We start from the raw sequence: 24,861 nt of genomic DNA, 5'->3' as shown, positions 1-24,861 counted from the left end.
AACGCCAGTGGTCGCCGGTGTTCACGGCATACCGGCGGAAATTGCTAACTTGTCTTGAGTTGCTTGAGGGCTGATTCTGGATTCCCTTTGCTCAGCGGTTTTTACAGCTAGGCCTCGAAGGAGGCTGGGTATGGACGCGGTCTGATTTCTGCCTGGCCGAACGATTCAGATCCTCGGGCCAAAAGTGGGGAGAGGGAAAAGATTAATACAGGAAAGAGAAAACCTTTGCAAATAGCTTAACAAATTGATATTTGCTGTCTTTGCTGAGTTTTCCTCATCAATGCCTCTTCTCCTATGTTCTTTTTTGTGGTTTTTGAGACGAGGCATCTGTCACCCAGACTGGAGTGCAGTGGCGCGATCTCGGCTCACTGCAACCTCTGCCTGGTGGTCTCAAGCTATCCTCCCATCTTAGCCTCCTAGTAGCTGGGACTACAGGCGTGTGTCACCACACCCGCTGATTTTTGTGTTTTTAGTAGAGATGGGGTCTCACCTTGCTAGCCTCAAGCGATCCGCCCTCTTCGGCCTCCCAAAGTGCTGGTATTACAGGCGTGAGCCACCGCGCCCAGCCGCGATCTTCATTTCTGAATAAACATTACCTCCTGTGTCAGGCACAGATGACATGACCCCAGTCAAGGAACCTACTAACTAGCAATAAAGATGTCGTGATAATTACATGGTGTGCAAAATAGATACATATATGCAATATATGTATTTTTTGAGACGGAGTCTCGCTCTGTTGCCAGGCTGGAGTGCAGTGGCGCGGCGCTATCTCAGCTCACTGCAACCTCCGCTTCCCGGGTTCAAACGATTCTCCTGCCTCAGCCTAGTAGCTGGGACTACAGGCGCGCTCTACGTTGCCCAGCTAATTTAGAGACAAGGGTTCACCATGTTGGCCAGGATGGTCTCGATCTCTTGACCTTGTGATCCGCCTGCCTCGGCCTCCCAAAGTGCTGGGATTACAGACGTGAGCCACTGCGCCCGGCCAATATACATTTTTTTAACGTATAAAAATATCCTAAAAGCATGTGGTGCACTTGCATCTTGCTTTGTGTAAGGCATTAGTGAGTCAGGGGGTGACAATTTAAAACTGTGAACTTGTTTAAAGGAAGACATCCCTGGATGTATTCCACAGCAAACACAATTCTCACACTGAAAAAGGGGCAACAGAGGAACTTAAAATATCTAAGCCCAGAGTCTTATTTTTGGATAAGGGCACACAGGCCTATGGAAAATTACACAACTAGTGTGGACCTAGCCTGTCCTCACTGGAGACAGTGAATAAGCAGTGCTTTGTGGAGCCATGGTGAAGCCTGAAGCAACAAGAAATCAGCAATCCAGTCATGTTTGATTTGAAATTTGGTATCTTGCTCATCATAGGCTTTTTTTGGCATCAATTCTGATTTTACAATATTGCACCAAAACATTGTCTTCCTTAGTCTATTAGTAAAATATTTGTGCCCAAGTGCCTCACCATACCCTAGTCCTGGCACTGTACCAGTAATGGATAGCCTCCAACTTTTCCTTGCCTGCAATCAGCCAGTAGCTGAGCACATTGGAGGGGTCTAGATCTAGGCCATTCCTGTCCCTGTGGACTTGTCTACAGGGAACCTTTGCTTGGGAACTAAGTCCTCACCTAGCAGTTTGAAGGTGGGCTGAAGTCCAAAGCCCCCCTACCCAATCCTTCCTTCCAGGTGTCAGACTTTCAGAGTGGTACAAAGAATTCCCCACCTTCTGCTCCCTTCTCCTTTATCTTTCTAGGTATTTCACTCCAAATAAATCTCTTGCACCTCTTGGCACCTGCTTCTGGAAGATCCAAACACAAAAAACTGAAAGGAGTGTATTATAAATTAGAAAATGTGTAAGAATGTGGATTTCTCTATCTTTTTCAGATTCTAAGTTGAATGTGTGAAGACATATGTTTTTAAAATAAAACACAAAGCCTTTGGATTTTACATAGGAAGTTTTAATTAAGAAGAAATGAAAATTTATCCAGATCAGTTTATTTGAACTTACATCCAAGAAGAAACATTCAACTTAAGGATTAGAAATAAAAGTGGCAATTGTCTACTTCTTTCGTGGTAAGGAATAAATCATACAAGCCTGATTGACAAGAGTAATAGCTTTGTGAAAACTGCATATTTGAGTACATGTGAACTCATACTTGGCTTAGATAGAATTTATCCAATTCTAGCAAAGTCAGCATAATTTAAGTAAACCTCCTTGAGTTTTATACCATGGCTCTCAAGTCTGAAAGCTTAGATTTGATTATAACCATGGCAAAAGTGATTATCTTTATTTCTTGAAAACGTAACCAACTTTTAAAATAAGTTAGGCAAACATCAGTTTTACACAGACCATATGAAGAGTAGGAGGAAACTGCAGTTATTCCTCTAATTGCAGAGCCTAAACCATAAATTCAAATTGTACTGCTATCTCTACTGTTAAAACAAGTCAAGAAAGTATTTTACAGTCTAAGAGAAGTCAATGTAATTATGCAGGGTCCACTACAGAGATATTTTGAAAACCTATCATCATGTTAGTACTCAATGGCTGTACAGCAATTATTTTAAAGTATGCTCTCAGGGTCACCTCTTGCTGAAGAATTAACCTTCAGGAAGTCGAGTGACAAGTATCACCTACATTTTATAGGAAATAAAGGCAAAGAAGATTTAGACTGAGTAACCTGTTCAAAATTAGAAAGTAAATAAAAAAATAGACTTTGGCTTTATTTTAAAATCCCTTTCTATTGGGTTATATCCATTAATCTACATTTCAACTTCCAAGCCAATCTATTTTAAAAAGTTACCTCCATTTTGTGTCCAATATCTTACTGTATTAGAGTAGTACAGGTAGACTCTTGCACTGCTCATTTCTAGTAGGCCACTAATAAAGAAAAACCTTTGTGCTTTCTGTTCTTTCCTTAAAATACAAATGGAAAACTGACTTTTTTTCCTCTAAAGTAGAAACAGTAGTTTGCTTGGCTAAAAATCTTTTATTCACTTGGGCATTACATCACCTAACATTACACAGGTTATTTTACATTTAAACATTGTTTTCCTTGTGTTGTCTCCAGGAAACTCTTATAATTTTGTCTACTTTTCTGTGAAATTTGCTTTACCAAAATGAATGCGTAAGCTGTTAATTGGATTTTGATTATAGCTAAAAGTGACAAGAAATATTTTAATGAAAAGTTAAGTATAAGAGTTAGATCTCTGCCAGGCATGGTGGCTCATGCCTGTAATCCTAGCACTTTGGGAGGCCGAGGCGGGTGGTCACCTGAGGTCAGGAGTTCGAGACCAGCCTGGCCAACATGGTGAAACCCCGTCTCTGCTAAAAATACAAAAATTAGCCAGGCATGGTGGCACACGCCTGTCATCTCAGCTACTCAGGAGCTGAGGTAGGAGAATTGCTAGAACCTGGAAGGCAGAGGTTGCAGTGAACCAAGATTGCACCATTGCACTCCAGCCTGGGCCGACAACAGCGAGACTCCGTCTCAAAAAAAAAAAAAAAAAAAAAAAAGACAGAGATCTCAAGGTTTTTGTTTCATAGGAAGGAAGCTCTCTATTGCGTGGATCTATAAAATGATCCAAACTTCAGAGACAGGAAGCTGATAACTGGATTTATCTTCTTAATGGCTTTGGCTCATGAATAAATGATAATGGTTTATGTGTTTTTCTTATAAAAAGAAATGGAATTTGTGTACTGACAGGAGTCCTACTTGCCACATTTGTTCTACTTATTAAGGGATTTCTAATTACTAAGGCATTCTTTATATTATTTATAATAAGAAGTCAAAACTTTAACTGAAAGCCATTCTTTGACCACAGTTGGCCATTAGCTGAAATTCAGGAAAGAACACAGGTTTGATCACCAAATCAATAAATCTAGCCACAGGCTGACTAAAAGCTTCCTTTAATCTTCTTCCTATTAGGTCTTCCTTTAAATTAAACCATTCCCTTCATGAATTATTTAAGTGAATGGCATGGCTATAGAAAGATCACATATAACTCTATACAGAAATGCTAAAGGAACCTTAAAGTCCATTCAGCATACTTCAGGAATTATACTATGAATCAAGATGCTGTAGGCTTCGAAAAAAATGGGAGTGGGAGTATGTCCTGTAAAGCTTCAGAGAAAAATAGAAAAGTCAAGTTTATTTCCTGATTAGCCCAGGATGATTCCCAAAGCGCAGTTAAGTGTCTGGTCCAGACTAGCTATTAGCGATTAAGTAGTTTCTTTTCACTGTCAAGGCTTTTCCCTGAGGTAATGCCTAAATTCCTAATTTTAATATTTGATCTTATTTCTCTTAGCTCCATCCTCTCTCACCAATAAGCTCTCCACATTTCCACCATGCTAAATACTTTCTCAACTCTGGAATTTACACTTTTCAAATCTTCCCTTTGTTCAACAGAGTTACAAAATTTTAGACAAATTTATATATTCCCACATTGTTCCTCTTAAAATTTACTCATTTATATAGTGCAATCAATATACTGTTTACATTTTATATAGGTTAGTTTCTGAATACTGTATGTTCTTCCAAATGTATCCTCACAAGACACAGAGGAAGGGGGTAACCTTTCTGAATTCCAATTCCTTAATATTTTAAAAACAATTCTTACTCTTTTCTTTTCCCTTAAACAATTCCCTTCTCAAGTCTTTATATATCTACTTTCCAAACTTCTTTTCACTGTAGCAAATACCAAAGGAAAAATAAAAATCATTTCAGAGTCAATGAATCTCTTCCCTGCTCTCATTTATTAGATCATCTACTTCAAGGCTACATATGTGGCAGTACTTTTAAGTGTTAACAGCTGTTAATACCTTGAAGTTGAAAAAATAAAAAAAGCCAGAGAAAACATATCACAAGCAATCAGTTTGAATTATATGAAAAGGTACTTAGATCTTGACTTTCATATAAATACTAATTTTAACACTATAAAAGACAACATAATTATATATCATTTTTCTTTATAAAACTACCCCGTAACAGAATATTTGTAAGCTAGTCATCCCTTAGGTTTTTCTGTACTGATAAAAAGTTATTTTTAAAAGAAAAATATTTAAAATAATTGTTTCACAGAAACAGAAAATCTTATCAAATTCTGATAAAAAACTATAATCATGGGTAGTCTTACCACACTATTTTATTTCACCAAAGATGGATATTTAAGAAGTGGTATATTTGTTAATAAGATAAGCTTCTCAGTGATCTACAAAAGCGCCACAATAAAGATGAGGTAGTATGAGACTTTTCTAACCTTGTAAAAGGTAAATACCGTCTTTAGAAGAGATATTTATCCTGGCATTGGTGTTATGATATCCGGAGCCTCATCACTGCTAAGAGAGGTGCCATTTTTGTAGCTACATCTCATTGAGACTAAGACAATCTTGAGATCACTGAGAAAAAAAAATGCTGAAAGATAACAGTAATAGAGATTTTCCTTATTTAATTTTGTAATAATTACTAAAAAATTATTTTAAAGCTATTATGGAAAAATGCCATTTTCATTTTAACAGAACTGCAAGATAGGGAAATGCTACTCACATAAAAGCAACAATAATGAAGAAATATTTGTTCTAACTTGGAAGTTTGAGTCAAATTTCTTTCAATCCAGGTAGAAGCAGTTTCCTAATATAGCTAAACTAGCATCAAGAAATCCATTACGACATTAAAAATGTCAATTTGTACAAAGGGTTAGACAGCTCACCAGAAGAAAAATTGTCTGTCTACATTTATTATTCATTGATTCTTTAAAATAAGAAGTTAGATAGGATACCACTCCATTTATTTTTACTAGTTACCTTGGGATAAAGATGTTTCTAAAAACGTTGCCCTGTTTCTGGGACAGTAAATTTAAAATATCACCCCTTTTGTCCAGTACCGCTTTGTATGCCATAAGTCATGCCGCTGTCAAAAGGCTTCCCTTTTTTTGAAGCCACATTAAAGACTAAGTTAATTCTGAAGATAGGGATAATTATTTGGATCTTGTAGATCAAAAACAATATTAAGCTTCCTGAATACTGAGCTCCATGTTTATTTCTTGAATCTTTATTCAAGTTCAACTTAAAATAATAAAAAATACTTAGGTACTCTTTGGTTACCAGTGGAAATTTGTGGCTGCTTATACATTGCGGAATTTCCCCAAAGTAACAGCTTAGAGTTTCTATAAAAGGGCTAAGTAGAAGCAACAGTTCATAAGCTAACACAGAAAAACCCCATAATTACTTTAGCACTTCAGTAACTAATAGCTACTAATAGTGTTATCATTATTTTCAAAGCTTCTAATGAGAAAGGAACAAGATTTATGTTTTGAAGATGGTTTAGCTCTTGCAGGTTGAGAGAAAGACCTATTCAGAAATGACAAATGATCCGGCCACATTGTAGAAAAGTAAGTGCACCTCCAGAACATTATGTTTTCATTTGATTCTCATTGACCAGATTAATCAAATTTAGTAATCCCGCTTTAGAGTTAATATTTAAAATAAAAACACATCAAGTTTGACTTGGTTTTGTTACCTTTAACATCCCTATTAGTAAGTTACAAAAGTCAATAACATTAGTATGAATGGTGAATTACAACATTCAGCTTTACTGAAGAATGTCAAACTCAATGAAAAGGGGGATGGGTAACTATAGTTTACATATACTACTACTAATGGCATAGATTAACAAAATATTTCACATGTAGGAAGGGATGTAAGATTACTTTTTAAAGAAAAGTATGAAATATAAAATATTCAAATGTGTTTGCAATGCCTACCAAATTTCAAATATGCCTGGATCATGTGTAAATTAAGGAAAGAAAAAATGTAAGTATACAACCTACAAGGTAAAAACAAAAACCAAACACCTGGTTAAAAGTATCTATTTAAGCTCTAGTGTAAAACCTTAAACAATTTGTGTATCATTAAAAAAATGGATTTGTAAGTAAAATTTAGGGCAGAGATTTATTTTGGACACCACTGCCTTCGCAGAAAAATTCAAACTGGCATAATAAGAAAAACAAAATATTAAAAGAAAATATATATATCATTCCCATGCTCCTATCCTGTTACTAGCATTGCTGTTCTGGTGCATCAATCCTGAGTACTCTAACTTTTGATTTATAATGATATTCCTTCAGATATAATTTCATAGAAGAAGGAATTGGAAGGGCATCGATGCCATCATAAGTTGTACAGTTACAAATAACTGTTCTGCATATATGCTGCAGGGAAAAGGGGAAAGTCCGAATTAAAGGAGTGGACAGCAGTGGTTCAAAGAACATACAGGCGCTTGGGTCCTTATAATGTTCTAGGAGCCCAGTAATGTCAGGAGAATGAAAGACACAGGGGTCATGTGCATCAAAGCTAAAGTTGTGATTCCACTGTTCAATTCTAGCATGAAGAGAACGACTATAGCGTCTAAAGCTAACAGAGAATAAATAGTCTTCCTGTGCTGAGTCTCGAAGTAAAAAGGTACCCTCTGGTTTTCCTTCCAGTAGTGCTTCGGCTGCATATTTATCCATTACTCCCCAGTAACATGGGTTGTTATTGATCTGAAGGAGGTCTGGTACAAGACAGTGGACATAATCAATCTGCGTGTGGTATTTAGGAGGTGTTTCCAACTGCAAGATTTCATCATCCAATTCCCATTTGGGTTTGTTTCTTTTTCTGGAACTTGTGCAAAGTGTTAGAATTTCATCATCGGAATCCATATCACTATCTTCTATACTGTTATTTGAAACCAGGTTCATCACAGAGCCAGTCATAGGATCTTCTCTACACAAAGCATTGTCGGTGGTTATGACACAGGGCTGAACATTGGTATGTGAGAAACAGTTTATATTTTCTTCCATATTTCTTAGTTTTAGCTGACCATCCCTCAATTCAGTCTGAGACAAGTCTGTGCTTACCCATTCATCTGATTTGGAATTTATAGGAGCAGTGTGTCGTTTAATAAAATGCCACCTAAAGGCTAAATCTGATCGAGGTGGGAAAGGACACTTATCTAACATGAGTTCACTGATATGAATTTTCCTTTTAGATGGAAGCCCTGAAGAGTGCCGACTACTACAATTCTTTATTGGAAAACACTGCCCCACGGCATCTTGCAGTTTTTGTTTAAGAGATCGGCCTAAAAATCTATGCCCACAGGAATGATCTAAGTCCAACTCAATGGATGAACAGCTGTGCTTCCTTTCTCGGTTCCTTAAAGACACTTCAGTTTTCTCTATACCATTCACTGTTTCAGCATCTGAATAACTCTCACTCTTTTTTGACCAAGATAACTTCTTTCCACTCCACACATAACCATCTTTTCTGTCGGCACTTCTGCTCCGACTAGTCTTGGGCCTTACATCTACATTTTTACTATTATTTTCATTATTTTCTGCCATTTTAACAAATTATCCACAAATTCTAATGTTATAAATACTGCTTTTTCAATTTTTCCAGCAGAAAGTTTCTTCTGGGCACTTTCTGGATGTATCTAAAGAAAACAAAAAAAGTCATTAACCATTTGTCATCTACCTTGTCTAGTTTACACATATTAAGCTTCAATTAGACACGAGGAAAAAGCACAGTTAGTACATGAAAAAGAGATGTTGGAAGGGAGTCCCAAGACACTTTGTTATCACTTAAATAAAATGCTATATATTATATAATATACATAACTTAATAGTGCCATAGAGTGAAGAGTGAGTTCCTTTCTCATAGCTTATTTTCAGTGTGGATCAGAAAAAGCCAAGCCTCCTCTATCGACCATAATATATGCTCAAATGTGAATAGTTTCTAGTCTTGAAGTATATCTTAAGCTCATCTCTCCATACCATAGTTTTGTTATTTCACAGCAGACCAGTGAATTCTTCGTAGGAGACAGACACAAATCTATAAGCTGGTGTTTGAGAACTACTACCTTACATAGTTCCTTCACCTTCTTCTCCCTATTTCCTTCCCTACTGATTAAAATATGAACAATTTTAAGTTGTAAAGCTGTAAGAATTTATTAAATAAGCAATCACCATTGAACAGCAGAAATGCCCAGTAAGCATTCCCAATACAGTGTTTTAAACTCACTTCAATAATTGGTCAACTCTACCATTAGTCTAGGCAATTTTTAGAAAATATAAAATTGAATAAAAATTTGCCATTTTAAACACATAATCCTTTGTATTCTTGATCATTTGAAAACAAGTAGATTAATTTCTATAAGGCACTGCCTTTCCTCTGAAGTTGGTAAAACATACTAGAATTTGCAATGTAAAATACCGAGTTTCATGAAGACTTATGATAATGATTGTCTGTAAATAGGATTTACTTAAGTATTCTTATGTGGAATAAGATTTAGGGTTGCTGGGTGCAGTGGCTCACGCCTATAAATACCAGCACTTTGGGAGGCCGAGGCGGGCAGATTACCTGAGGTCAAGAGTTCAAAACCAGCCTGGCCAACACAGTGAAACCCCATCTCTACTAAAAATACAAAAAATTAGCCAGGTGCAGTGGCACACAACTGTAATCCCAGCTACTCAGGAGGCTGAAGCAGGAGAATCACTTGAACCCAGAAGGCGGAGGTCGTGGTGAACCAAGATGGCGCCACTGCACTCTAGCCTGGGGGACAGAAGTGAGACTTGTCTCAAAAAACAAACAAAACAGATTTAGGGTTGGCTGGGCATAGTGGCTCACATCTGTAATCCCAGCACTTTGGGAGGCTGAGGCGGGTGGATCATGAGATCAGGAGGTTGAGACCAGCCCGGCCAACATGGTGCAACCCTGTCTCTACCAAAAATACAAAAATTAGCCAGGTACGGTGGTGGATGCCTGTAATCCCAGCTGCTTGGGAGGCTGAGGCAGGAGAATTGCTTGAACCCAGGAGGCAGAGGTTGCAGTGGGCTGAGATCACACCACTGCACTCCAGCCTGGGTGACAAAGCACGACTCTGTCTTGGGGGAAAAAAAAAAAAAGATTTAGGCCAGGAACTGGGGGAAGGGGTCCTATAATCTCAAATATTTTACAAATGAAAAATAAATTTTGTAACTAAAAAAAAAAAAAAATTTTGTAACTAAAAAAAAAAATCAGTCATACTCAACAGTCTGATATGATTGTCTATATCAGAGGAAAATTTAAAAATCCCAACAGTCAAGTAAATGTCTACAGACACTTGAATCCATTTTCAAAGTAGTGGGATTTTAAACAAGTATCTATATTAGAAAATATGATTGGCAAGTGTTTAAAAGTGTGAACTAATAATAAAGACTTGCTATATAAAGAATTCCATTTCTAAGGCCAGATGCAGTGGTTCATGCCTGTAATCTCAGCCCTTTGGGAGGCTGAGGTGAGGGATCACCTGTGCTGAGGAGTCTGAGACCAGCCTGGGCAACATGGCGAAACCCTGTCTCTAACAAAAATACAAAAAAATTAGCTGGGTGTGGTGGCGCATGCCTGTGTTTTCAGCTACACAGGAGCCTGAAGTGGGAGGATCGCATGAGCCTGGGAGGCAGAGGTTGCAGAGAGCCGTGATCTTGTCATTGCACTACAGTCTGAGTGACAGAGTGAGACCCCAGTTCCAAAAAAAAAGCAAAAACCATCTGGTGATTAGAGTTATTATGGTCAGCCCTCCACATCCATGGGTTCTCCATCCTCAGATTCAACCAACTGTAGATCAAAAATATTCGAGGAAAAAATCCCCAATAAATTAAAAGCAACACAGTATAATAACTCTTTATATAGCATTTACATTGTATTATTACAAGTAATCTAGAAATGATTAGAAGTATTTGGGAGGACATGTGTAGGTTATGTGCTAATATTACTCCATTTTATTTTAAGGGATTTGAGCATCCATGGACTTTGGTATCTGCAGAGGTCCTAGAGCCAATGTCCCATGGATATGCAGAGACAACTGTATTTTGATTTAGCGTGCTCAATGATCTATAACCATTTAAGATCTTTGGGGAAAACTATCTAATTTTGAAAGAAACTTCAAATTGTATTGAATTGTATTCAACTGCATGCTTTGGCTGTTCATTGACTAAATTCCACTGAACAAAAATTAGAAGCAACAAAGTGGGCTGAAGAATATGAAAAGTCATTTATTAATAAGGTTTGAAATGCTTGGCACTTTTATTTACTAAATGAACTTCACTTCTGAGTGTGACCTCTAGTCTTGTCTCCTTGCTGCCTCTAAATTGTGGCATTTCTTCCTTCACTTCCATGAGACCTAAGCTCTGTACCTGTGTTCTTGATGACATTCTGACCTTTACCAGGGCCCTACTTCAATTTCTCTCTCAAACTTCTTGCTACCTTCAAAAACAACTAAGTCTGCTTATAACATGTTTCAGTGATTATTATAATGTTTTCTTAGTCATAACTGTTTCCATTTCTACTAAATTTATTTTATTTTTTTAAGACAGGGTCTCTATCGCCCAGGCTGGAGTGCAGTGGTGCGATCATGACTCACTGAAGCCTCGACCTCCCAAGCTCACGTGACTTTCCTGCCTCAGCCTCTGGAGTAGCAGGGACTACAGGCACACACCACCATGCCAGACTAATTTTTAAAAACTTTTTTGTAGAGACAGAGTTTCCCTAGGTTGCCCAGGCTGGTCTTGAACTCCTGAGCTCAAGTGAAAGTGCTGGGATTACAGGCATGTGCCACTGAGCCCGGCCCTAAATTTCTCAATGAGTAGTGTAACTTAATTTCCTCTCAAGATGAAAACTGCTTTTTGTTTTTTTCTCATCATAAAACAAAAACTACTCCAGTCAGAAAATGGCCGAGTAAAAATCTTTTTGCCCCATCCTTCTCTCAGAAGTCAGTACAAACAACAAGAAAACATGAGAAATAAAATCACAAACCTCTTCTTCAATGAAATGAACAGATATCTATAACCTGAGTCATAAAGTAGAAGTACAGAAAATGAATGAACAATAACTGACTCAGCAGCAGAGATGCAGGTGACAGACATCAGGCACAGAGGTAACACAGGTAAGACGCAAGCCAACAGAGCAGGTAAAATTCAGGACCCACAAACACTGGGTGCTACAGAAAGTATGGGTGGAGAACAGGGTGGAACATGAGGAGATGAGTTGAAATTCTGCCTAAGAGCAGGTAGATTTCTCAGTTTCTTATCCCACATTTAGAGGAGATGGGACATTTATTATTTGGAGAAACTGAACCAGGTGGGCTCAGGACTTTAAATACCAGACACAGCAGAGGGTAGAGGGGAAGATTGGGCCTAAAAAACAGTAACAAAGTAAAAGTTCCTTGCTCTCTTCTGCCATCCAGCTCCCAGAACTCCAGCAGCTAGATTTTTATACCTTCCTAATAGAAGAGTGGCAGATACTTTCCTGGAGAAAGAGAATGGCCAAAGAAAAAAGACCTGTCAAAGCTGATAGCTGGGAATCCTCCAATAAAAAGCTAGAACACTACCCTAGCATACAGTGAAGCACACACATCCACAGGCCCTGGTTACTCACACATAGTTTCCAGGCAGCATAGCTGTACACTCTGAACTATGAAAGAACACTCCTGGGTCATCAGACTTGATATGGTTTGCCTGTGTCCCACCCAAATCTCACTTTGCATTGCAATAATTCCTATGGTGCAGCCAGGTGGAGATAATTGAATCATGAGGGCAGTTTCCCCCATACTGTTCTCATGGTAATAAGTCTCTCGAGATCTGATGGTTTCATAAATGGGAGTTCCCCTGCATAAGCTCTCTTGCTTGCCACCATGTAAGATGTGACTTTGCTCCTCATTCACCTTCTGCCATGATTGTGAGGCCTCCCCAGCCATGTGGAACTGTGAGTCAATTAAATCTCTTTCCTTTATAAATTACCCAGTCTTGGGTATGTCTGTATTAGCAGCGTGAGAACAGACTAATATAAGACTTTTGAGGAAAACTTCTAACATATATGAAATAAAAAAATATACAGAATTTGGAGAAAGCAATAACTATGGAAAGAGTAGAAACTAAAATTGACTTATTTCAAGAAAAGATATTATAACTATGAATAAGTAAGATGCTATGAAAAAGGAGGTGGGGGCCAGGCACAGTGGCTCATGCCTGTAATCCTAGCACTCTGGGAGACCGAGAGGGGGAGGATCACCTGAGATCAGGAGTTCAAGACCAGCTTGGTCAACATGGTGAAACTGTCTGTACTAAAAATACAAAAATTAGCTGGGTGTGGTGGCAGGCGCCTGTAATCCCAGCTACTGGGGATGCTGAGGCAGGAGAATCACTTGAATCTGGGAGGTGGAGGTTGCAGTGAGCCAAGATTGCACTCCAGCCTGGGTGACAAAAGCGAAACTCCTTCTAAAAAAAAATAAAAAATAAATAAATTAAAAAAAAAGAGCTGGGGACTACTAGAGTAAGAATTTTTTTGGAAATTAAAAATACGATTGTTAGGCCAGGCATGGTGGCTCACGCCTGTAATCCCAGCACTTTGGGAGGCAGGTGGATCATGAGGTCAGGAGTTCAAGACCAGCCTGGCCAAGATGGTGAAACCCTATCTCTACTAAAACTACAAAAATTAGCTGGGCGCACTGGCAGGCACCTGTAGTCCCAGCTACTCGGGAGGCTGAGTCAGGAGAATCACTTGAACCCAGGTGGCGGAGGCTGTGGTGAGCCGAGATCATGCCACTGCACTCCAGCCTGGGCGACAGAGTGAGACTCCATCTCAAAAAAAAAAAAAAAAAGATTGCTGAAATATATATATATTTTTAATTGAGACAGGGTCTCACTTTGTCACCCAGGCTGAAGTACAGTGGCATGACCTCAGCTCACTGCAACCTCTGTCTCCCAGGGCTCAAGTGATCCTCCTGCCTCAGCGTCCCAAGTAGCTGGGACTACAGGTGCATGCCACCATGCTCGGCTAATTTTTGTATTTTTTTATAGAGATGGGGTCTTGCCATGTTACCTAGGCTGGTCTCGAACTCCTGGGCTCAAGTGATCTGCCCACCTTGGCTCCCAAAGTGCTTGGATTTCAGGTGTGAGCCACTGCACCTAGCCTGAAATGAAATATGCAATAGAAAAGTTGGTGGGTATGCTTAGGAACTAATACAGCAAATAGGAAAAAATGGTTAACTAGACAGAAAAGACAAGAAAATTAGAGATTAATACAGGCATTTCACAGAAAACAACAAAATGGATGGGAGAAATTATTAAAGAAACTATATTAGAAAATTTCCCAGGAATGGCCAGGTGTGATAACTCACGCCTATAATCCCAGCACTTTGGGAGGCCCAGGCGGGTGGATCACCTGAGGTCACAGTTCTAGACCAGCCTGGCTAATACTGTAAAACCCCATCTCTACTAAAAATACAAAAATTAGCTGGGCGTGGTGGCAGGTGCCTGTAATCCCAGCTACTCAGGGTGCTGAGGCCGGAGAATCACTTGAACCCCGGAGGCGGAGGTTGCAGTGAGCCAAGATCACGCCATTGCACTCCAGCCTGGGGGACAAGAGTGTTTTCGTCTCAAAAACAAAAACAAACAAAAAAAGATTAGCAAATTTCCCAGGACTAAAGGACAGGCACCTCCATATTGAAAGACCCCACTCAGCATCAAAGTACATTATTCTAATTTTAGAAGCCTAGAGATAAAGAGGAGATACTAAGTCTTTCTGAGAGGGAAAATTCACGCTCACCATGGAAAACCCAAACCAGGCATAAAGTTATAAGGAAAAAAGTAAATATATCCATAATCCCACCACCCAACAGTAACCACTTTAACATTCTCAGTATCTCTATACATGTATATGGATGGCAAGGATGCATTCCCACAGCATAGTGGTGGCAGGCATTAGACACACGGTTTGAGTCCCTAAGAAGGAATGTAACTTAATAATTTTGCTAATGTGTTTGTGTCTTTTTTCTTTAAATCATAGCCATATGGTAAATTTTCTATTTTGTTATGGTTCTCTTTTATTGATGGGCATGCAGTGGGTGTTTCTTGGAAATGGCCAATTTTTATTAAAATATTTCTGGAAGGAAAAAAAAAAAAGAAACATGGTTTGGGTCCAGTTTCTGTTTTGTGCTAGCCATATAACCTTGAAACATCAGTTCATTTACATGTAAAATGGAGGTACTAATGCTATCTATTTGATTGGGCTGTTGGGGATTAAATAAAATAATGCATGTACTCAGTTCAGGTCCTAAATGTATTAAGTACTCAATATATGTTAATATATATGTTCATTTTTTTTCTTTTTGTTTTAAAAAGAAACAAAGATTACATATGTTGTTTTGTTAAAGCATAAATTTTGGAAATTAAAAATACGATTGTTAGGCCAGGCATGGTGGCCAGTCTTATTGGCTTTACAGTTTTCTTCATAATGAAGAAATTACAGAATACCTCTGTTTCTAGTGCAGTGTTATTACAAAGAAAAGAGATTTTCATGAGCAAATATAATTTTCAGGAGGAAAACTAATGCTTCAAAGTGAAAAAGGATCTATATGTCAGATACAGGTGAAACTCAATAGACCATGAAATTACAGAACAATTCGATGTCTTTCCCCAAAGAACAACTTTATACGCTAGTTTGGTTTTCTTTGGCAAGGCTTACCAACTTGTATGTTACAGGTACCAGTCAATCAAGTGTGTTTGGATTTTAGGTTAACTGTTTTTACATGTGCTAATGCTGCAGATGTCCATAAAATAAAGTGAAAAATATCACTGCCCTACTCGAGTTTTCCACACATTTACTTGTATTTAAAGAGCTAATGCAGGACAGGCGCGCGCGGTGGCTCACGCCTGTAATCCCAGTACTTTGGGAGGCCCAGATGGGTGGATCACTTGAGGTCAGGAGTTTGAGACCAGTCTGGCCAACATGGTAAAACCCTGTCTCTACTAAAAATACAAAAATTAGTTGGCATGGTGGTGTGCGCCTGTAGTCCCAGCTACATGGGAGGCTAAGGCAGGAGAATGGCTTGAATCTGGGAGGCGGCAGTTGCAGTGAGCCAAGATTGCACCATTGCATTCCAGCCTGGGCGACAGAGCAAGACTCCATCTCAAGGAAAAAAAAATAGTTAATGCAATGAAATTTTTTTTTTTAAATCTTTTATTTTTTGAGACGAAGTCTCACTCTGTCGCCCAGGCTGGAGTGCAGTGGCACAACCTCTGCTGCCTGGGTGCAAGTGATTCTCCTGCCTCAGCCTCCCGAGTAGCTGGGATTACAGGCAACTGCGTGCCTGGCTAATTTTTGTAGTTTTTTTCAGTAGAGACGGGGTTTCGCCATCTTGGCCAGGCTGGTCTTGAACTCCTGACCTCGTGATCCACCTGTCTCAGCTGGATTACAGGCGTGAGTCACCGTGCCCGGCCTGAAAATTTTCTGATTAGTTACTGTTTTGTATCTCTCTCAGAATTAGAGCTTCATATAAATTTTGCATGGCTATTCTTTTGCTAGAGAACTGTAAGTTCATGCTCAAGAAGCCCTACTTTTATAAATTGTTATCTTTTGCCCCATCGATATACGGTACAGAATGTCATCAGATATTTTAGTCTTCAAAGTCGGAAGAAAATTTTTCAATTTATATTTGTCTAAAAATTACAAAAACTAATATTAGTACTAAATATGGTTGATAATGTTACCATCACGCATTGTCAGATGGTCATTTGTCTGTGCTGTTCCTAAGAGAAGAATGGGAGTTCCAAAAAGCTGACAAGTTATGGCAGCCAGCCCTCTTCATTTCTTTATTAACTTTCGGTGTACTGTTTATATCTTTTTGTTTGTTTGCTTGTTTTTGAGACAGGGTCTCACTGTCACCCAGGCTGGAGTGCAGTGGTGCGATCTCAGCTCACCGCAACCTCTGCCTCCCAGGTTCAAGTGATTCTCCTGCCTCAGCCTCTCGAGTAGCTGGGATTACTGACATGTGCCACCACTCCCGGCTAATTTTTATATTTTTAGTAGAGACAGGGTTTCACCATGTTGGCCAGGCTGGTGTCGAACTCCTTGACCTCAAGTGATCCACCTGCCTTGGCCTCCCAAAGTGTTGGGATTACAGGCACAAGCCACCGTGCCTGGCCTTACTGTTTATATCTTACTAGAATAGTTCGTGGATTGTATCATTTTAAATAAGAGAATCTTTAAAATACTTTGTAATGAGACATGACCATAGAAATTTTATAACATGCAGGGTTTGCTAATTATCTCAAGGCAAAGTATTTAAATAAGTTGTTGAACTTTTAAGAGGAGTTAAGCATTTTTCTTTTACAAAATAACAAGTGTTCTAAATTTCATAACCATTACTGAAACAACAAGTGGCTCTCAGAAACTACTTAGCAGATAGATATATTTTTTTAAAACACATACATTTAATCATTCACTTTTTGGCATAGGTAACATCTTAACAATTACTGAGGAAGTAACTGTTTAAAAAATAACCCTGTGCTATGGAGATAATCTTATTAGAAAAAAGACACTTAGAATTTCTTTCACCATTATTTGATTCTGTTATAAAAAAATGAGAGAAGTATATCAAACTATCATATCTTTATCCTTACATATATAAAGAGAATTTTCTAATCTCTTCCAGAAGCTTCTTTGAACCAAAATTCTAAAATATTTAAAAAAAATCATTTTGCTTTCAATAAAAATAACACTTAATTTTGGTGAGAGAAAACTTATTTTTATTGTTATGAAGACTAAAGATGAGTTTTTTTGAAAATGTGCTTTGGTATCTTGTCCATACATGTAAAATCTGAATGTAAAAAAAAGTGTAGGTTCTGAATCTGAGCAAGTTATTCCAGATAGCCTATCATTAATTCTTAAAATTTTATAAAAACTTTGTATAAATGAGGTAGCAGAGGAAATGATAAGGTGGCTTTACCAACAATTTTATGTGACACAGAAATCAAAGATGATAGTTTGAAAGATGCTGACAAATCAAAGATCTTTGACTGTAGCTACAAAGAAGCTTTTTAAAAAGAAGGTGAAAGAATCACTTGGGAAAAGGCTGCTTTGGCTCTTGATTCAATAATTAATTTTTTATGAAGGCTGCTATGTTACATTGCCCTGGGGAGTACAGAATGACATCTTTTTTTTTTTTTTAAAGTCATATTTCTTGATGAGCAAAACGCAAATGTTTAAAAAGTAAGTTTATATAAAAGCCTTCTCAAGAAAACAAGTTCCCAGATTCTGCCACTATTTGGTCCCAGGCTCTACCACAAATTACAATGACAACAATAACAGAATGAGTGCCCATTATGTCAATTTTCACTACAAACTATTTAAATAACATTTAGTAATACTGAATAAGGCTGAGAAGGTGAATTTAATTCAAAATTTCTACAGAAAACAATTAAAATCCAATAATTAAAAGGATAAGCTTCATTCATCTGGAAATTCATTAGTTTCCTCTATGATGTAGGATAACAGCATTATTGTATACATTAATTATTCATTGAGCTACTTATGTCTACAATGCTTACATACATCTAAGACCACAATTAATATAAATATTAAATTGAAATAAATTTGATCCTATAAAGAATAATTCAGTATACTACATTAATAATTCACAAATATATTATTATTCTGCTAGTAATTAAGCCTGGGGACTTTCCCTACCAAATTCATGATTCCAAAGTTTACCTGCCATCATGTGCCCAAAAACTCCTTGAAAGCATTCTGATCATAGTCCGCGATACTCGAGTTGGATTCTGTAGAAACACTTAGGCTCCACAAACGGAAGTCACTGGAGAGCAGACAACAGATGAACTCCTTGGAATGTTAAGAAAAAGATGTGAAAACGGGTTTGTCTGTATGGAAAATATCTGACCTAAAAAACAAATGTTTTTCTCATTACAGAAGCAATACAGGTTCATTTTCCAGTAAATATTTTAAAGTAGCTCCTTTTTTCATGCTACTGAGCCAGGGCTCATGGGACTTAACGGTAATTTTTTAAAAAAGAATCATTGATCTGGTAGCACTACACCCTCCTTACCCTTTCTCCCCACTTTTTCCACGCTTTCCTAATTATAGTTTCCTTATGTCACTTTTCCCCACTCTATACTCTTGTAGACACTAGTTCTGAAAGATGTTAACACATATTCTGGAGAAAAAAAGGTTCTCTTGTCAAGTAAGTTTGGGAAATGCTTCTCCTCTCAAAGATTACAGTGCATATTTAGCAAACGTTCCCAGGAGATCCTTCAGTAAAGAAATAAATAAGCAATAGAATAAAGAATAGAAATAGAAAGAATAGAAAAAGAATAAAGCATAAGCTATAGCTTCCTGTGTTTACTTTGCCACAAAGCCTTTTGTGGAAGAAAGTTTGGGGAAACATTAATGGGCTAATCTGTTAACGTGAGTGTACATTCCCTAAGGTTATTAGCTAAAGGAGAGAGGTCTAGGAACCCATCACTGAAGAGGCTAATCTACAGTGAAGAAAGCAGAAAACTACGAGCTGGCAGTACCTGAACTTCTAAAAGCAGAAGGAAGATTAACAGAATTTAAGAAACATAATATTTAAGATATAATACTGAACCATTTTATGGAATAAATTAGATTGAACAGATTTATTTTTTCTTCCAATCTGTAATTTGTTATGATAAAAACAATATATGCTCATTGTGTAATACATGGACCATTCAGAAAAGTTTAAAAAGGAGGGGAAAAAAGCTATAATTCCATTACCTAAAAGCAAGCAATTTTGACATTTTGGCCTATTTCCTTGAATTCTTTTTTCTTGTGAGACCAATTAAGCATATAAAGAAAATTTTAAAGTTTTAAAGATCTGTAAAAAATTAACAACCTATACTGTTTTTCTCTATACCATATTTAAAAATAAACATGGTAGGCCGGGCGCGGCGGCTCAAGCCTGTAATCCCAGCACTTTGGGAGGCCGAGGCGGGTGGATCACGAGGTCAGGAGATCGAGACTATCCTGGCTAACATGGTGAAACCCCGTCTCTACTAAAAATACAAAAAACTAGCCGGGCGTGGTGGCGGGCGCCTGTAGTCTCAGCTACTTGGGAGGCTGAGGCGGGAGAATGGCGTGAACCCGGGAGGCAGAGCTTGCAGTGAGGAGATCACGCCACTGCACTCCAGCCTGGGAGACACAGCGAGACTCCGTCTCAAAAAAAAAAAAATAAATAAATAAACATGGTAAAGATGAAATAGCATGAGCTGCTAAACTGTCAAATGTGGGCTACAATTCAGACTTTGCCACTCACTACATATGTTACCTGGTTTAAAAAAATCTAATTTTGGCCAGGCGCAGTGGTTCACGCCTGTAATCCCAGCACTTTGGAAGGCCGAGGCGGGCGGATCACGCCATCCTGGCTAACATGGTGAAACCCCGTCTCTACTAAAAAATATAAAAAACTTAGCCGGGCGTGGTGGCGGGTACCTGTAGTCCCAGCTACTTGGGAGGCTGAGGCAGGAGAATGGCGTGAACCCGGGAGGTAGAGCTTGCAGTGAGCCGAGATGGCACCACTGCACTCCAGCCTGGGCAACAGAGCAAGACTCCATCTCAAAAAAAAAAAGAAAAAAAAAAAAGAAATCTAATTTAGCTTAGGTTCTCCCCACTGTAAAATCTGGATAATGCCAGCTACCTCATGTTTTTACTGCCAGGAGTAAAATGTATGAAAATAACATACACTGAACTTAAGGAAAACAAGTATTAACTGCTTCCTAGTATTACTCAGAACTTTTCAGGGGAAACAAAGGCTACATGTTAAGGCTAGAAAATCTGCACAAAAACGTGCCTCAGAAATCTGAAGTCAAGGAGGCTTTTCCATTTCTGAAATATCACAAAGCACTTTATATTATTCCTGATGTTAAATATATTATTTTTAAAAAGTTTTAAATTCTTTAAAACAAAAATTGTAGTTTTTTAGAAGCTAACTTAGTAAATAGATTTAAATAGAAACAAGCAAAGATTTTATAAGATTGTATTATATTTTCTTCACTGCCTTATAACAATTACATATGGTTACATTTAAGGTTGGGTAACAAGTTTTATGTACAAATTAGTAAAAGGTGACTCTAGACTTTATGTTTTACTAAATTCTAAGTTGTGTGGCAACTGCTATGATTTGGAGAGTCAGTGTGGTAGACTACCTTGGACTAGGTGAAAGACCTGGGTTCTATTTCTAGCTCCGACATTTCGCAGGTGTGTGACTAGATAAACACCAGATAAATTACAACTTTTCTTAGTTTTTCTATCTATAAAACACTGATTATCTCATCTTGCTGTAGTAAGGATCTAGTGTTAATGTAATACAAGAATCAAATACTGGCTGTGTTTAGTCAGGGGAATTGGGTGGCTGGGAGTATGAGTAGGAGGGGGACTTTTACTGTATTGCCTTTTATATCATACTAAGTATACCTACAGACAAGCATTATTTATCCCCAAATTATGAAATAGGCTAGTAAATTTCAGGACACATTTGGAAATATACAAATCTTCACATTTCTAAAGTGCCTTCAATGTTTCTTTTTTCAGTACTTCACTCTTCTAGCCTTACCTTTCACAAGATTAATCATTTTTACACCAAGTACATATTTTACTAGAAAATCATTTTTTAAACTCCTTCCATAAGCCAATACTGATAAATCCTCTTAGATAAACCCTGTAAGATCACATGATTTTATATAGGTAATACCATCATCTGTAGAATGGCAGTGTACCCATGTTTTCTCGCCCAGTTGCCCTTGGGAGCAAAAATATTTGTGAGCTTAAGGGTAGTATGAGTGGTTACAACACAGCAAAGCTAATTAACTGTCACTGCAATTGAATCTGTGACTTTGGCATCATTTTCAGTCAGTTCATTTAGCCACCCACACCTATGGGATAAGCACTGTTAATGATAAATAACTACATTCGGAAAATTTTTGATACTCATATCTGTGACACAGTTACACTGATTTCTTTTTTAAAAAACTACGTTATTTTAACTAACTAGGCAATTTTGCTAATATTTAAGTTATACATCTTTCGTTACTGCACTATCATCTTGACCATATTGTTTGAATGTCTATTTCCCTCAGCAAGACCATAAACTCACTGAAGGTATTACAATTTGTAGCCATTTGACTGAAACAAATGGAATTGTGAAAACATGATACAAGCAAAAACAAGAATACATTTTTTAATATTTGAAAAATTTACTGGATAATTATTTAAACAAATCCCACTTTAAACAAAAACCACTAAATATCCACCCAAAGTACCCTTTTAATAACATGAGACATTAATAACAATTACTTTTATATATCCATGAGTATCTCCAATATACTCTAACAGTGCAACGGAGGTAGGTGTCATCTCCATTTTAGAGATGAGGAATTCGATTTTCAGTAAAGGAACATATTCAAGGTCATACAATCTGTCAGTTAGAATTAAAACCCAGGACTGTTGAAGTCGGAGGCTCAAGCTTTTACCATACATGCGAAATCTGCAATGAAAATTGTTCTTTAACCTATGAATCAAACGACTTGATTGATAAGAGAAAAAGACAGATGTGTGGACACCAATCATAGTCTTAAAGTCACATAGGTATTATAGATATTACAGTGAAGGCATTTTGTAGCTATAACTTGTTCCAATTTGCAGATTCTTCTTATGCTGAGCTCTGAATAGTATTAACCAGAAATCTCACCACGCTTTATTCAACATAGAGACGAATATTATGAGAGTTCATCTTGAACTCTGTATACTCTAGCGAATGATATTAAGTTACTTGAACAAAAAAATTTATCAGTCTATTGAAAAAACAAATGATCTCCAAAAAAAATTAGGTCATTCAGAAAGCATCATCTCAGGTACCACTTCTCTTTCGGGAGATCAAGAGTGGGTTATTTTCCCACAAATCCCAAGTTGTTTTTAAGCCAATCATTCTTCCTCTCCATTCATATACAAACCTCAGCGTCCAGCAAGGCTATCTGGAGCTCTAGTACTAAAAACAACGCCTCACACAATGCCACCCACGGTAAAAACACGACGGTTTGCTTGTGTTCTTGCAACTTTTCACAATGGAACTAGATTGAAAAAATAGGGAAACCTCTTCAACAGAAAAACAAAATAAACGGTGATTGATACTGGAAGGTATCACAAAAACGCAGAAAAATTCTCAAAGATAAGTAAAAAAGAAAGAATATCATTCTGAAGGTTTTCATCAGAGGCTGGTGTACCAATATGAAGAATGTGAAGATACAAGAAAAGCATAAACTTAAACTTAGTGGCCAAGACTTTAGCAGATGTTGCATGGATCAAATGTAAGTACTCAAGGCTGTTAAGTTGTAACTCTTCTTTTGGTTGTAAACATTCACTTCAGTAAACTTTAGGTGGGATCTGAATAGAGAATATAAGTTACTTTCTTCATAAGGGATGTATAGATAGAGTCGCAAAGAATAAGCATTAATTTATACCCCATACCTCCAGGGACCAAGAGAACCAACCGGAACAGAAATTAAGTCATTCCTCCTTTATCTCTACAGAAGCGACAAGGTGAGGGCACGAAGGATGCCAAGATTAGAGGCTCTTAAAGATCTCGCCTTCTTTTCTAGAGAAGATGCTCAAAGATCTGTCTGATAACTGGGCCCCAAGAAGAGATCGGATCCTTTTAGGGATCCGGATATTGTTTCCTGAGAGGAGAGCCTGGAGGGCAGGAAAAAGACCCCCGCCTGCGAGGCCAGGCAGCGGTCACCCTTCCCCCACTCACCTTCCGCAGCACAGCTTAAATGGGGTTGTCCGAGTAACTGCTTTCATCACCATCGCCATCACTCTGGGCGCTTGCTTAAGTGGAGAAGGGAGGCCCAACCAGTCCTGCACCTCGTGTAGGTCTTACAAAGCAGATGCTTTTCTGCCACCCCCAATCCCGCTTCGGCGTTCCGGTCCCATCCCAGCCGTCACGGTCTACGCCTCCGCCGGTTCCCTGGGCGCCGCCACCACTTCCGTGTTCAGCTCCCTCCCTTCCTCACTCACTTGCCCGGGCAACCGGCTAATTTCCACGCGGAGGGCGCCGCCGCTGACGCCACCACCCCGCGACCTCTGTCGGGACCCGCGCCGGGCGTGGGCGGGTCGACGCAGGCGCAGTGTGGTGAGCGAGCCGAAGCGCGGGAAGCTGCTCTTGCGGAGCCTCAGTCGCGGAGGTTCGGTCACCCGGGTGAGTCCCCACTCTGGCTGCCCGCGCCCACCGAGGAGATGCGTGTTCCCTCTCCTGCTTGTTGTCTGACAGACCCTGCGCCTTATCCTGCTGCTGTCACTCGGGTGGGGGAAACCGGGCTGCGGAGAACGTGCTCTGGAGGAGACTAACCTCTCTTCCTATCCCCAGCCTCGCTGCTTTTCTCTCATTTGTAATAATAAGACTGGCTTTTATAAAACATTTTCAGGTAGATAAAGGAAAAGATGCCGGCCACACGGAAGCCAATGAGATATGGACATACAGAGGGACACACGGAGGTCTGTTTTGATGATTCTGGGAGGTAAGGTTCTTTGAGAAACAACGTTTCAGGTGCAAATGTTAAAACATTTATCCTTAAACATTATATATGCCGTCAGCTGAAAATGACTTTTGCAGATAGAGAGGAATAATGTTGAAATCTAAAATGGCACACATATTTCTTTAGATTTATTGTTTGATTCGGGCCGTCATGGTAGTTTATCAACAAAGTTATAATCGTACTTACAGAGGCACTGGAAAGATGGAGGTCTCCCCATATATTTTCCCCTTCTCTGCGTCTTACATTATTAATTTTGTCAGATCACTAGATACTACCTACTTGTCAACTTCGGTGGCCTGTTCTGTTTGGAATGGTATCCTTCCATGGCTCTAGTGATGCTATTTCCTTTTTTGCTTTTTTTTTTTTTTTTTTTTTTTTTTTTTTTCCGCTTTAAAAAATTTTTTTTTTTTTTTTTTTTTTAAATTATTATTATTTTCTTGGG

General features: G+C 38.4%; 2 protein-coding genes across 5 annotated transcripts in view; one reads left to right on the top strand and one right to left on the bottom strand.

Annotated features, from left to right (window-relative positions):
* Positions 1-1,941: 1,941 nt before the first annotated feature.
* Positions 1,942-23,990, bottom strand: SOCS4 (suppressor of cytokine signaling 4). 4 transcript variants are annotated; one of them, XM_025392010.1, is made up of 3 exons: positions 23,639-23,983; positions 18,568-18,696; positions 1,942-8,473 (listed from the first exon to the last, which is right to left on the bottom strand). In XM_025392010.1, the coding sequence occupies exon 3, from the start codon at positions 8,379-8,381 to the stop codon at positions 7,059-7,061; it is 1,323 nt and encodes a 440-aa protein (XP_025247795.1). In that variant the 5' UTR covers positions 8,382-8,473; positions 18,568-18,696; positions 23,639-23,983; the 3' UTR covers positions 1,942-7,058. The 4 variants fall into 4 exon arrangements, with proteins under 4 accessions (XP_025247795.1, XP_025247797.1, XP_025247796.1 ...); XM_025392012.1 differs by having other exon boundaries at positions 18,568-18,670; positions 23,639-23,977; XM_025392011.1 differs by lacking the exon at positions 18,568-18,696 and having other exon boundaries at positions 23,639-23,990.
* An 18-nt stretch (positions 23,991-24,008) lies between these two features.
* WDHD1 (WD repeat and HMG-box DNA binding protein 1) overlaps positions 24,009-24,861 on the top strand; it is an 83,497-nt gene continuing 82,644 nt past the window's right edge. Inside the window, exons 1-2 of the mRNA XM_025392009.1 lie at positions 24,009-24,082; positions 24,309-24,401. Of these exons, the coding sequence (XP_025247794.1) occupies positions 24,325-24,401 (77 nt within the window). The 5' untranslated portion in view covers positions 24,009-24,082; positions 24,309-24,324. The remainder of the gene's footprint in view (positions 24,083-24,308; positions 24,402-24,861) is intronic.

This window comes from Theropithecus gelada, chromosome 7b, assembly GCF_003255815.1.
Source record: "Theropithecus gelada isolate Dixy chromosome 7b, Tgel_1.0, whole genome shotgun sequence".
Lineage (NCBI taxonomy): Eukaryota > Metazoa > Chordata > Mammalia > Primates > Cercopithecidae > Theropithecus > Theropithecus gelada.
Note: the sequence above shows the minus strand (reverse complement) of the source record. Positions and strands in the feature narration are given on the sequence as shown.